The sequence below is a fragment of the Netta rufina genome (assembly GCF_964035555.1).
Source record: "Netta rufina genome assembly, chromosome: 27".
Lineage (NCBI taxonomy): Eukaryota > Metazoa > Chordata > Aves > Anseriformes > Anatidae > Netta > Netta rufina.
The window spans coordinates 693,516-708,527 of NC_140151.1; the positions used below are offsets into that span (position 1 = coordinate 693,516).

The 15,012-nt window shown below is 43.9% G+C and overlaps 1 protein-coding gene across 1 annotated transcript in view; it reads left to right on the plus strand.

The window, feature by feature from the left end:
- Nucleotides 1–15,012, plus strand: part of ANTXR1 (ANTXR cell adhesion molecule 1) — a gene marked incomplete at both ends in the record, with an annotated part of 115,725 nt that overhangs the window by 83,426 nt on the left and 17,287 nt on the right. The window contains 3 exons of the mRNA XM_084302226.1: nt 1,791–1,886; nt 2,068–2,235; nt 9,838–9,918. Coding sequence (XP_084158352.1) covers nt 1,791–1,886; nt 2,068–2,235; nt 9,838–9,918 — 345 coding nt within the window. The remainder of the gene's footprint in view (nt 1–1,790; nt 1,887–2,067; nt 2,236–9,837; nt 9,919–15,012) is intronic.

The window sequence follows — 15,012 nt, forward strand, 5'->3', positions numbered from 1 at the left end:
CAGAAACACTCCTATCTTAGATTGAAGTGACTTGCAGGGCTTTCAAGGGCTTGTGGGGAAGATTTCCTAAACCTTGGTATTTCCTGTTGTGAGAGGTCCAGTCTGTGCTAAGCTGAAGACAGAGAAAGAGAGAATTGCTGAAGGAAAATATTTAAGATGGCTTTGATTCCATTTTTTGAAAAAAGTCCTCATGGAAAACTTCATGCAGAGATATTAAGTTCTTAGGTTGCAGCAAAGAGCCTCAGCAGCTCTAACCAGAGAGAGAAAGAGAGGTCAGCTACAAAGGAGAGGGACCTTATATTTATGACTCAATTGTTCACTCTTCCTTTAGATCAGGACAATTTTTGCAGCTGAATTTACGTTTTGTTTTGTTTTTAAATAAAAATGCTTTTGTTTGACATGAAGAGCATAGTTTGTCTTGGATTTTTTTTTTCCTCCAGTTTTTAAATTTTCCTACTGGGGAGTTCAATTTCAAAGTATTTTTGGCTTTTTCAGTTTTGGAAAGCTCCTAAGCTCTGGAGTTTTGCCAAATCCCTGTGAAGAATTAAAGAAAAAAAAAAAAAAAAAAAAAAGGGACCATTTTTCATCTCTCTCCACATTTTTCACAGGAAATACTTCACGTTTTTGATGAACTCTGCTTTTCTGCTTTGCCAATTCACAGCCTGAATTGTAGAAATTAAAGCGAAAGGCACTATGTAGGTCAGAGCGTATGCACTGTTATAGTGTACCATTTTTTACATAGAATATACTCACTAGAAATTCAGCTAGATTGATTTTAAAAACACATTGAAAGATTTTCTTGGTTTGTTAATTGGGCCATATCTGAATGCCATCATGAATGCCAGAGTTTGTGTTTGGTGATGTCCCTGGGTTTCTGCCTGCTACAGCAGGGATAGAACACATTCCATTTTGTACAGAATTTAAGTCTCATTTTTCACACAAGGTCTGACTTTCTGCTGGCATAAGGCCATGAAATCACTGAAGCCACATGGATTTCCATGGGTAGCCTTGCCAGCAGAGGCAGAAGTTCATTACAAGAACTAATTCCATTCTTGTAGCTTTTCCATTAGTCTTTTCCATCCTATTACACTTGGCCCGCTCGTCTAAAAAAAACAATCATCTCCCTTTTAGACCATCACACGGGTTGTTCCCAAATATACTCCTAGTTCACCTACACTCTGGATCAAATCTGACTTGCTTGCTTTCTTGCTCTCCTTCACTCCCCCTTCTGTCATATCTGAACTAAAATACAATGATTTATCTGTGTACTAGAGGATTATGTCAGCAAGGGTAGCCATGAGTCAGTGAACGCTCCTCACAGCAACAGCTGGCCCCTATCTAACCACAGGCACAGGGAAGAGGATGGCAAAGGGGTAAGTCCTTGCTGCCATCATTCATGGCTAGCATATCAATCAGACTTGAAGCCAAAAGTCCCCAACTCTTGACTATCCTGAATATTATTTTGGCAACATCCTCAGTGATTTTGCAACTTGGAAATAATTTACTCCCCTGAATTTAAAGACGATGAAAATCCCTTTAAATAAAACTATTGCAAAAACACACATTCTTTGTGGAGCTGGATTGTACCTTTCAAGTGGTGGTAGTGTTTATATAATTAAACATTTTCTTTTCATGAGTGTACATCCGCAGGAAAACAAGCAGTAAGAGAGCAGAACATTTATTGCACTGGCTCTAGCTGGCTCAAAGGACGACATGACCTGTGACCATTTATGCCTTACCACCTTGGTTCATGCTTCCTAACAGTACAACCCCTTCCTTCTGTTTTGTAGGAAGAAGATGATGATGGCCTTCCAAAGAAAAAATGGCCAACAGTAGATGCCTCTTATTATGGTGGTCGAGGAGTTGGTGGCATCAAACGAATGGAGGTAAATAGGCACCAGTCTATGTATCAGAAAATCTCAGTTTTGAACTTTCTTCTACTTCAGTAGGATCCAGGTCTGTGCCTGGGATACATGGACAGTGTTGTCATGCAAATTGCAAGGTAATATTTTTATAGTTTTTCTGAAGCTTTTCCCCACCTTTGCATTTCTGATTCTGTATTTTCAGGTGCGCTGGGGAGAAAAGGGTTCTACAGAAGAAGGCGCTAAGTTAGAGAAAGCCAAGAATGCCAGAGTCAAGATGCCAGAACAGGAATATGAATTCCCGGAGCCCAGGAACCTTGTGAACAATATGCGCAGACCCTCTTCTCCTCGGAAGTGGTACTCTCCAATCAAGGTAGGTCCAGTTCAGTGTTTTACTGCATAAAGTGTTTCCAGGAGATCTGTGTTAAGCGGTCTGTTTTCACATCCATGGGTAAGATCTAGAACTGTCCATAAACCTGTGACCTCAAGGTGCTGGTGGAGAAGCTGTGCATAAGGAAGTCTCACTGAACATGTGACCAGGGAGATGCTATAGAAAGGAGCCTCATGGGCAATGGGTATTTCCATCAGGTTGATCAGGTTGCAGAGTCACATTGCTTTCTGAGACCAGAATAAAAAGCTGATCACTTTTAGTGGTGTAGCTAGCTTCTGTAAATTGCTTTCAGACTCCACTGTGCTTCCAAAGGCAGGCCCTTTAGTCCAAATTGCATATTCTCTGTGTTGTAGGGAGGAAATAGCATCCTCTTTGCTTAGAAAGAGTGGAGAAATCAGAAGAAAATTGCTCTTAAGTATCACCAAGGAAAAATGTTCTGACTGCAGTGAAGCACATGGATGTCTGCCAGCTGTCATGGGTCACAGGGCCAGGCCTGATGGAGGGCAGCATGCTCACCTCACATGGAGGGGATGCCCTGCAAGAAGGTTTTGACTGAATTAGAGTGCCTCAGAAGTGAAAGTGCAAATTCATGCTGTTATTGGGTCACACACAATGCAAAGCTGCCTAGCAGTCACCCTCGGGAACTGAGAAGGATCTCCCTCTCTGCCATCTGTCCCAAGTGCGGGCAGCTGTTCTTCAGCTTTGCTTCCCTCATGTGAATTGTTGTCAGTGTACAAAACTGAAACAAGCAAGCAACTGAATAATTCACTGATGCAAAACCTTTCCTCACACATGTGAGTGCTCCTCCTGGATTGAGGGAAACAAACCACAAGCAACAGATATTGGTGGCATCATCCAGAGTGTGGTATGAAGACACTCCAACATGAGAAAGTTAATCTTTTACATTCAAGACAAGTTAAGCTGTCCTCAGCAAACAATTTTCAAGAGGTTGCACCTGTATAATAAAAAAATCCAATCATTTTTCAGGGTTATCCTTTTTGGGAAATACTAAGACCCTTCTCATCTCTTTTCAGTTTGTGGTATTTGCAGCAGCACTGTAGTGTCAGAAAAGACTGAAAATGCACAGTTCATACCCCAGTGCAAGCCTGGCACCACTGGAGCCTGGATCTCATTGTGAAGAGTGGAAATTCTGGTTAGGGTTAGAAACCCTCTACAGTCAATTTGTTAAATCGCCTACTGTTTAACTTACCTTAAATTTTATGCTAAATGTGGAAGTGCCTCACTGCTGGAAAGCAGAGTTTTTATTCTCCTGTCTTCTTCCTCTCTAGAAGCAACCAACCTAGCCAAACATTCTACCAGCTACATTATTTAGATGCAGGTATATTTCACTGCAATACACCCAGGTTTCCTTGCATTGTTTCTTGTTACTGATCAGCTCTGAGCAGTGCCCATAGGAATCTGGGCAAGTCACGTGTTTTGGCTTTCCTCAGACATTGATCTTACAGCTGGTTCAAATCCAGCAATGGAAATGGCAAAGATGCACAAGGGAGTAGTAGTGGTTTCCGGAGGATACAGAAATGTGAGCCTCTTTGAAAATTTGGTTCAATGCCCTCTCTCGCCCCCTTAAAGATTATCATCTAATAAACATAGCCTACCAACAAGTCATTTGCAATTGTATTATAATGATTTCAACATGTATTCATGAAGGTTATTTATTCCCACAATGGGACAGGTTACAGTCAACTTTTTTCAGTTCAGAGTTGGGAATGCAGTAAGCACCATCCCACATAGCTGCTCCTTTGTTACTAAATGTATCGTGTTGTAATTTACATTACTGCAACGTTCGTAAAACACACTAGTCCCATCTGGGAGATTTTCACTTGTACGATGTGCTCATGGAAATGACCTCATACAGCTGAGAGATGCAGCTCAGTTGCTTTTTGTGTGCTGCAGTCAGAAGGTTTCACAGCACAGAAAGCTGTACTCTAAACACTTAGGAGTTAATAGAAGCACCAGTTTTAGCACAAAGAACGTTGAATACACGTGCACTTGCAGATGGAATCCGTGTGGGCACAACTACTGTTAGCTGAGAGCTAGGTCCTTTCCCATAGGAGATACTGATGAGTTTCTCCCTTCTTTCTTCACCAGTTTATGCTGTTGGATTACAGCGTCAGGAGATTTTCAGTTTATTTTCAGAGTTTATTCTGCATGGTAGCAAGTCAGTTCTGAACAGCGGAGTCAAGTTTATTGCAGATCTGTGTCCCAGTTGGAATTTCTCCAAAGTTCAAAAGAGACTTGGAGAAAAGATTCAATGTACATTGGTTTTGAGTTCAGTTCTAATTATGACTAGGAATGGCTTTTGCTTCATAACAGCAATCTTTTGATTATTAGGGGCCTAAGTGTATTAGAAGTATCTCATGGGTGATAGAATCATAGACTCATAGAATATTCCGAATTGGAAGGGACCCACAAGGATCACTGAGTCCAATCCTGGCTCCACATAGGCCTACCCAAAAATTCAGACCATATGACTAAGAGCACAGTCCAAACACTTAAACTCCGACAGGCTTGGTGCCGTGGCTTTGTACCTGGATAGCCTGTTCAGTGCGCAACAACCCTCTCAGTGAAAAACCTCTTCCTGATGTCCAGCCTGAACCTCCCCTGTCACAGGTTGACTCCATTCCCTTGGGTTCTATCACTGGTCACTAAAGAAAATAGATTGGCACCTGCCCCTCCACTCCCCCTCATGAGGAAGCTGTAGGCCGTGATGAGGTCCCCCCTCAGCCTCCTCTTTTCCAGGCTGAACAGGCCCAGTGCCCTCAGCTGCTCCTCATACGTCTTCCCCTCTAGGCCCTTCACCATCTTTGTAGCCCTTCTCTGGGCACTCCCAAACAATTTCATGTCCTTTTTGTACTGTGGTGCCCAGAACTGCACACAGTACTTGAGGTGAGGCTGCACCAGTGCAGAGTAGAGCAGGACAATGACTTCCCTCAACCAACTAGCAATGCTGTGCTTGATGCACCCCAGGATACAGTTGGCCCTCCTGGCTTCCAGGGCACACTGCTGGCTCATGATATATGTTCTTAGTGCCTTTAGAAAAATCTCTCCTTTATACCATTCAAACTGTATAGTATAAGGACAGGTCCCACCTAAGACCCCATATCCAAATACTCCCTAACTTTGGCATGTACTACTTCTGGATAGTGTTCAGCAGCCTGAATTGGTCTGTGGATGAGGTTTTACCTAACTATTAATTGCCACCACACCCCTTATTGAACTGCACCCAAACAGGCTGTGTATGCATACTGGATAACTATATCCAATACTTTCCCCACGTACAACTGTGAGCACTCAACAGAAACAGAGGGGATAATTTCTCTGAAGCAGAGATCCTGCAATTGCTCTCCCTGTGCAGTAAGGAAATTGCAAAATTGGCATAAACTCATCAGTACTCTAGGCAGAAGCTTCTGTCTAGAAGATGTGAGCATACGAAGATGAATTTGCATTGTGTTATGCAGGGAAGCTATTGTGGAGTTGTAAGAAGCAGGGGGAGGTGAGGAGGAACAGCCTATTAGGTCATTGGGTCTGCACTCTCAGCCAAAGCAGCACTGTTAGCTTGGGTCTGTCCCTCACTGCTTTTTCCAGTCTGGTTTTTAAAATAACAGAGGCTTCCACTGCTGCTCAGGGGAAATGTTTCCCAGACTACCAGACCTCACCCGTAGGAAATGTCTCCTGATACTCACTTTAATTTTCCCTCATCCCCATGCTCCATGTGCTCTCAGCTTCTTTGGTTAGAAAAAACGTTAAATTTCCACCCATTCCACTGAACTGTTTGAAACATCTCTTTTGAAGGTAGATAAATATGCATGTAACAACCTATTAAAAAAAATAATCCTACGTAAAGGAGAAGTGCAAGGAATTAAATCTGAGGAGCAGTGAACCAAGGTAGCTTGAATCTGACAAAGAGCCAGGAAATTCACATTTTAGGGCCAGTCACCTTGCTGGCCAACAGCCTCCTTTTCTCCACAAGTGCCAGCCTTACTTGGAGTGTTCAGCCTTTTGCCAGTTTGTCTGATGGAGTTTTTCTTCCCTTTACATCCAATCTTCAGGGTAGCATCCATATGGTAGGTAGACAGCTGATAACAGAGTGGATAGATTGCCGCTTGAAATGCTCTAGGGCTTTGTTTACTGCCAAATACAGTTGCTGACACTTAACAGATTGTTATTATTATTGTTACTGTTAATTTTATTCTTATTTGCAGAAGTTACTTCTTATCATGATGCCAACTGTATTTATTTTTTTAAAATATCATTTCACCAGTTTGAAAGGTCAGTGCAAATAAACCAAAGAGCAAGACAAGTCTAAAAATTTCTCATGAACCTTGTCAAATCCTCAGTTCATCTGACAGAGGGAGGGACAGCAGAAAACATAGACGCAAGTGAAGGATCATAAAGGACTGTGCCATTTGTCTCAATTTGGTTCAGGATGTGCTCCCTGCTACAGCCAGCCGCACAGCTGTCTATGCTTTGGTTTGGTTACTAGCTTTCATTCAACCCCTATTTCTACCTCAGATTCTGTCTATGTCTACCTGTTCTCTCCTCCTCAGAACATTTATAGTACTCAGATGACTTCAAAAAGGCCACTAGCAGTCTCTACACAACTATACATAAAGGACCATGAGACAAGGCTCAATTCACTGCTTATACATGAAAACTCACCTGCAGGACCTACCTCAAGTCTGGGGTTGAAGCAGCAGCTGGTCCTGCCAAAAAGAAACCTCAGGTGCCTCCTAAATTGAGGCAACTTAATATTGTGTCCCTGGCACATTTTTCTAGACTTTGTCTTGAGGCCTGAGGACAGCTTGCATTTATAGGCAGCTTACAAAACTGCCTCTGACTGACAACGTACCAGGTCTCAAGAGCAATCTAGGTATCCGGTCATTCCCTAGACCGGGGTCAATACAGTGCTGACCTAACCATTAATTAAGAAAGAGAATGCATTTGTTTTCATGCAGTGGCTGAAACTATGCCTTCTTTCATTTCTCATCTACATTTGTCATTGTTTCTACTTTCTGGACTTCATATCTAGTAGGACCCAAGGCTTTATTTGCCTCCAGACCTTTTTTTTGCCTCCAAGTTACTTTGTGCTTCAGTTGCAAAGCAGTTCCCAAACAGAAAATGACCCAAGATGGAGCTCTTGTCTTTTCACAAGAAAGCTCAGTAGACTGATGGAAATTAGGACTTTCGGGTAAGAAGGACTTTTTTATTCCATGGAAAGTTGCAATTTTCCCTCTAGTTTCTTAAAGGAAAAATGACCAAAAAAGGTACTTATTTCTTCAGTTGTCAGAGGCGCAGGAGATCAAAAGCTTCAATGAGGTCTGATGTAGGAGGAAAGATGCATTCAGAGGGATTGTTTTCAGATGGAGGGATGGATTGAGATGGATCTGTCCATCATTTATCAGCACTGTCCATCATTTATCAGCAGTCCTGGCGATCGGGGGAGGTCCCAGTTGACTGGCGGCTAGCAAATGTGACGCCCATCTACAAGAAGGGCCGGAGGGCAGACCCGGGAAACTACAGGCCTGTCAGTTTGACCTCAGTACCAGGGAAGCTCATGGAGCAGATCCTCCTGAGAGTCATCACGCAGCACTTGCAGGGCAAGCAGGCGATCAGGCCCAGTCAGCATGGGTTTATGAAAGGCAGGTCCTGTTTGATGAACCTGATCTCCTTCTATGACAAAGTGACATGCTGGGTGGATGAGGGAAAGGTTGTGGATGTGGTCTACCTTGACTTTAGCAAGGCTTTTGACACTGTCTCCCACAGCATTCTCCTCAAAAAACTGGCTGCTCTTGGCTTGGACTGGCGCACACTTCATTGGGTTAGAAACTGGCTGGATAGCCGGGCCCAAAGAGTTGTGGTGAATGGAGCCAAGTCCAGTTGGAGGCCAGTCACTAGTGGCGTCCCCCAGGGCTCGGTGCTGGGGCCGGTCCTCTTTAATATCTTCATCGATGATCTGGACGAGGGCATCGAGTGCACCCTCAGTAAGTTCGCAGATGACACCAAGTTAGGTGCATGTGTCGATCTGCTTGAGGGTAGGAAAGCTCTGCAGGAGGATCTGGATAGGCTGCACCGATGGGCTGAGGTCAACTGCATGAAGTTCAACAAGGCCAAGTGCCGGGTCCTGCACCTGGGGCGCAATAACCCCAAGCAGAGCTACAGGCTGGAAGATGAGTGGTTGGAGAGCTGCCAGGCAGAGAAGGACCTGGGAGTGATGGTGGATAGTCGGCTGAATATGAGCCAGCAGTGTGCTCAGGTGGCCAAGAAGGCCAACGGCATCCTGGCTTGTATCAGGAACAGCGTGACCAGCAGGGCTAGGGAGGTGATCGTCCCCCTGTACTCAGCTCTGGTGAGGCCGCACCTCGAGTACTGTGTTCAGTTTTGGGCCCCTCGCTACAAGAAGGACATCGAGGTGCTTGAGCGGGTGCAGAGAAGGGCGACGAAGCTGGTGAGGGGCCTGGAGAACAAGTCCTACGAGGAGCGGCTGAGGGAGCTGGGCTTGTTCAGCCTGGAGAAGAGGAGGCTCAGGGGCGACCTTATTGCTCTCTACAGATACCTTAAAGGAGGCTGTAGTGAGGTGGGGGTTGGCCTGTTCTCCCACGTGCCTGGTGACAGGACGAGGGGGAATGGGCTAAAGTTGCGCCAGGGGAGTTTTAGGTTAGATGTTAGGAAGAACTTCTTTACCGAAAGGGTTGTTAGGCATTGGAACAGGCTGCCCAGGGAAGTGGTGGAGTCACCATCCCTGGAGGTCTTCAAAAGACGTTTAGATGTAGAGCTTAGGGATATGGTTTAGTGGGGACTGTTAGCGTTAGGTCAGAGGTTGGACTCGATGATCTTGAGGTCTCTTCCAACCTAGAAATTCTGTGATTCTGTGGATTCAGAGACAAGGATGGCTTCCCTCAGGTCAAAGATGCTGTGCTGTCCAAATGCAGCAGGATTCTGACAGAGGAGTTTCTTGGTTCTTCCTCTGAGAATTACAGACTTTCCTGGCTCTCATCTTAGGAAGTCTTTTTCCCAGTGTCCTATGGAAACAAGATCTATGCAGTCATTCTGTCTGTCTCCACCCATGAATCCCTCCAATTTCCAAGTAAGCTTTGAACCATTGGCTCAACACGGTGGTTGAGGAGTATAGGTCTCACAGAGGATTACAACCCTAGCATTTTCTTGAATAGGGAAGAGAAAGTTGCCATATATATCCCTGTTAAAGGAAGAGTGTGCATTGAGTGCATAGATTCTTTAATTAGATACTGGAGAACCACTGCCACAGAGAGACCTTATAAATACCCTGACTGTCAGGGGGTCTTACCTTCACAGACACTGAAGTTCAATATCAGCCAAAAGACCCAAGCTCTCAAGGCAGTGAGCTTCTGTGTTTTGATACATAAAATTATTTTTAATATGTCACAGTGGCCACTTAGGACTGGAGGTCAGCCTCTCAGCCAGAGGAGATACCTAGTACAGGCACAGCAAATGGTTAAGGAAAAAATATGCATGTTTAAGCTGCAGTTTGCACAGCTCACTTGTTCTTACACTGAATATAACACACTGTATGTCATTTGATTGCAGGGAAAATTGGATGCTCTCTGGGTCTTGCTGCGGAAAGGTTACGACCGTGTATCTGTGATGCGCCCACAGCCAGGAGACAAGGTACCGTGCCTCAAGACATTTCTTGGGAAAAATAAAATCCAACTAAAAATTCTGTCTGCCTCTACAAGTGTTACTTAAGCGTTGTGATTATTTTTCCATGATGAGGCAGATAGTCATGACGGCTCAGAAACAAACATTCAGTCACATTTTATGAGCTTTGTAACTTGCAGTTCATGCAGTTTCAGACCAATACATTTTCAAGTGTAAAAACTGTCTTTGTGCAGTGACAGAAACACCTGTCTCAGGGCCCAGTACAGACTTACTTTTAGATGTGTAATAAATTCTAATAAATAGTAAGGGATATTTCTGCATATTTTCATTCATTAATATCTTAAATTCTGGAGTAAAACTCTGAAAAGACATAAATCTATATATATTTCTACATAAATTTAAACTTCATGGGCACTTTTATAAAGCAATATCTGCAGAAGGATAATTGGACTGTTGCATGAGACGAATTAAATGTTCTCATATATTTCTAGTAAAAAATGGTCTCATGCAAATTTCTATATATTAATGCATGATTTTGGGTGGAAACAGAAGCCATTGAATAGAATGGACTACTGTCACTTGATGGGGATGATACTCTTTACAACAGCAAGGTACTACAGAGATACCTCTCATCTCCACAGTATTAATCTCCCCCTTTTCAGTGGAATGAAATGCCTGTGTGCTTCCGAAATCATTCCAGTGTGAAGACATCCCCAGCTATCTCTAGAGGTACCTGGCTGGGCAGTAATGTGGGCAGCACATGCTCAGTGCTGTGGTCAGCTCCAAACACTCTGCAGACTTGCAGGGATGTTTGGCTGGGAAGGGAGAGCCTGAGCATCGCAAACTCTACACGTGCTCAGGGTGCACAGCAGGTCTGGAAATCCCTGTGGTAACCATAAGACATCCCCTAACTCCTCACAATTTAGATTGTCACTTGCCCAGGGCTGTGCCCAATGCAATTTTTACTGTTTCCAAGGTTCAAGATTCAGTATCTCCCTGAGCCCAAAATTTGATCACCCTCATGGTGAAATATGCCTAGTACATTAATGTCACACCTGGTCATTTTACATACCTCTGACATAAATGGACAAAGGAGGTTGGGGTTGCTTCAGGAATATAGTTGGACCAAAGCAAAAGTAACTGGGTAGCACTGTGAAGGTTTCAGGCAATCCAGCTGGACATGAAATGACAAAATAATTTTTTGGTGGAGAATCATAGTCCTGTAACATTTGTCTCCCTGCAAGGTTTTCCATTGGATGCAAGACCAGTAAGCTTTTGTGAATAAAAAAATGTAACCACAGAAATCACAGAATGGCTGAGATTGGAAGGGACCTCTGAAAATGATCTAGTCCAATGCTCCTGCCTGTAGGATCACCTAGAGCACATTGCACAGGATGGCATCCAGGCAGGTTTTGAATGTCTCCAGAGAAGGAGACTCCACAGCCTCTCTGGCCAGCCTGTCCCAGTGCTCTGTCACCCTCTCGGTAAAGAAGTACCCCCTCATACTCAGCTGGAATGTCCTGTGCTTCAGTTTCTACCCATTGCCTCTTATCCTGTCACTGGGCACAACTGAAAAGAGACCGGCTCAATCCTCTTGACACTCTCCCCTCAGATATTTATATACATTAAAGAGGTCTCCCCTCAGCCTTCTTTTTTCCAGGCTAAACAGGCCACGTTTTCTCAGCCTGTCCTTCCTTGTATGACAGGTGCTCCAGTTCTCTCATCATCTTCATAGCTGTCCTCTGGACTCACTCCAGCAGCTCCATGTCCCTCTGGTACTGGGGAGCCCAGAACTGGACGCAATACTCCAGGTGTGGCCTCACCAGTGCTGAGTAGAGGGGGAGGATCACCTCCCTTGACCTGCTGGTAACTCTTCCGAATGCACCCCAAAATCCTATTGGCCTTCTTGGCCACAAGGGCACATTGCTGCCTCCCTCCCGGTCAGCCTACTGTCCACCAGGATTGCCAGGTCCCTCTCTGCAAAGCTGCTCTCCAGCAAGTCAGCCCCCAGACTGTGCTAGTGCTTGGGGTTATTCCTCCCCAGCTGCAGGACCCTGCATTTGCCCTTTTCGATCTTCATGGGGCTCCTCTTGGCCCAACCCTTCAGCCTGTTGAGGTCCCTCTGAATGGCAGCACAACCCCCTGGGGTACCAGCCACTCCTCCCAGCTTTGTGTCATCAGCAAACTTGCTGAGGGTGCACTCCGTTCCATCATCCAGGTCGCTGAAGTAATTAATATTTTCTTTCTTCAAGGGAAAATATGCTAAAGTATCTTCACTTAGTGTGAATCTGAGAGAAAAGTTTATAATACACACTTCTCTAATGCCTGACAACTTTTGTGCAATGTTCCCACAGAAATCATAGTTTGAAGAATGCCACTTCTATGAATAAGTTTTCTTTTACTTGAAGAGTTAAAATTATCTTATGCCACTTCCATTTATACTAGGGAAAATCCAGAGCAGTTTAACTGAAGCTGATAAAGTTAGCAGCAAAATAGGACAGCAGGCACCCTCCCTTTTGGTGATGTCGCTCTTAGACGTGCAGTTTTGTGCCCTGTCAGCATAAGTAGCAGCAGAATTAGCTAGTATATGTGTTACATGATCCAGACTCAAAGTAAATTAAGCTCTTTACGATTCTGCTATGCTGTAAAGGGTCTCTGATTTGGGTGCAAATGTAATTTAGTGTGAAGGAGAAAGTGGCTGAAAATGCACCCAGGCCTCTAGCTGCAAAAATATCTGTTTCTCTCAAATGACTCCTGGAAGACTTGTAAATGTTTGGGCACTTCCATGTGTAGATATAAGGAGCTTATCTGGCTTTCTGTGAGGTTAGACAGCCCTTTTCTCTCATGTAAACAAAACTATGTGCCTGAGTGTTGGTCTTCTTTGAATAAACATACATGAGCATCTTGATGATTTTAATCACTTTCAGACTTCAGTGAGCAGTTAGTGTTTATTCCCTTGCAGTAGTGACATAACAGCCAGGTGATGTCACCACCAGCGGAGCAGGAAAAAACAATCTGAGAACCCACTAGAAAACAGTAAAATGGCAAAATGGCCGTGATATTCAGTAATTTACACAGCTGAAATGACAGAATTAGGTAGCATCAGCAATTATGTGGGCTTTTTTTTTTTTAATTATTATTTTTACTTGTTTGTTTGTTTGTTTCCTTACTTTGGATCTAAAGCAGGGAGAAGAGTCTAGCTTTCAAGCACTGGGTTTGGCTTTGAGATCTCTGAATCATCTCTCATCTTGCCATAGATATTCTCTGTGATTTGGGTGCTGGTTTTGGCTCTCGTACCTAACTTCTTGTTTTGTAGACGTAGAAGGTCATTTTAGGTTTACGATACCTAGAGACTTCTGTCCAAGAGACTGGGAAGTGATTGCTTTCAACTGAATAACCTCAAACTACGACTGTGCTTTGGAAGAAAAATTAGTCAAAAAGGAAAGCAAAAGGTTGAAAAAATAGCAAAAGATTGCAAAAATAGATGTTAAATTTGCACCACACGAAATGAGGAGGGTCTAACACCTATTTAATCCTAACCAATCTCACTCTATTCTTCTCAGGGCCACTGTTTTTCTAAGACAAATTTAAGTCTATGTCCAAGCTCAATGATACAAAGGCTCAATGATTCAGGCTACCTTATGGCTAGTGGCTACTGCCTGGCCAGCAAACATCAAATATTATCTCATAAAACATATTACTGTTTTGGTGTGGTTGGAAATTCAGTGGGAAGGTCAGTACATGAATTGATGGAGACAGCAGCATGGAATCATCTGCCAGTGTCACCTACAGCTGTCAGTGCCTTGAATGAAGGTAGCTTGGAGTTGTGTGAATGGTTTGCTTTCCTTGGGGGAAAAAAAAAAAAAAAAAGAAAAAAAAAAGGAAAAGGAGCAATCCCATAGAAAATCTTTTTACAAACCACTGTCTATCAGACAATCAGGAAAAGAAAGGATCTATTGCATTTCTCTGTAAAGATAGGAAATTTCTGCCCATGCAAGTACTAAGAGTGCCTCTGTATCACTTATAAACATAGCCTCTTCTCTGAAGTGGATGTTTAATAATCCCTTTGTCATTTTCTTCATCCAGCCTGTGACATGGTTCTTAGCATCTGTTTGGCTTGTAGCAACAACTGCAGCAACAGCGTTTCAATCCTTCACTGTATAAAGACAGGACCACTCCTGCGTTTTATGATGGGTGCATCTTCTGTGTACTGAGTCACTGAGCAGCATGTTTATCCACCTGGTCCCATGCTAGGCATACAGCCAAGCATAGGGTATGTCTGGCAGCTGACAGCCAGTGTGATGAAGATGCTTGTTGACACAATGATCTGAGATATGGCACCTCCTTGACTCAACATGCAGACCGAGTCCAAGTGGCTGTATCCAACAGGTTTGGATGTTCTTCATGCCAGAGATCCTGTAGGATGTTCACACACAGCCCTGCATGCTCACACACAGACACCTAGAGGCTACCTCAGCCATGTGTTTCTTGTGTAGTTTTCCAACAATGAATAGCCAGCATGGCAGAGCTGTTAGAGTTGTTTTGGCAATGGTGAACTCAGCTGTAAATTCCTGTGGCCTCTCCAAGGGATTCCAAATAGCTCACTTGGACCAGGCAGTGTGAACTGGTGGCACAGCAAGGATAGACTTGGTCCTCAGCAGATTGTGAAATCTTCAGCATGGGCAAATAGCTACAAGTCTGCAGGTTTTCATAGCTGTCCACTGGCAAATTTGGGTTTGAGCCTGTTTTACTGGGAAGTATAGGTAAAGAGTGCTCTACCCAGCTTGTCAGTAAAGGGGGCCCAATCACAGATGGTACTTGCAACTATAAGCTGGTCTTGTTATTTTAAAGTGGAGGCACAGCTGGTTTGAAACTTCAGCCCTGATAGACTGGAGCCATGTGCAAGCCCAGCCTTGACAGCTGCAGAAAACAGAAAGCTTCAGGCAGATATATACAGGGCTTTGAGTTATTGCAGCACAAGGCAGGGCAGCTGCAACTTTCCAGCTTTTTCCTGACTCTGCCTAACTTCATTGCTATGCCATCCTTTTACAGAGTGTTGTCTCTGCAAACAAAAACTGGATTATGATTATTGCAAAAGCTCTG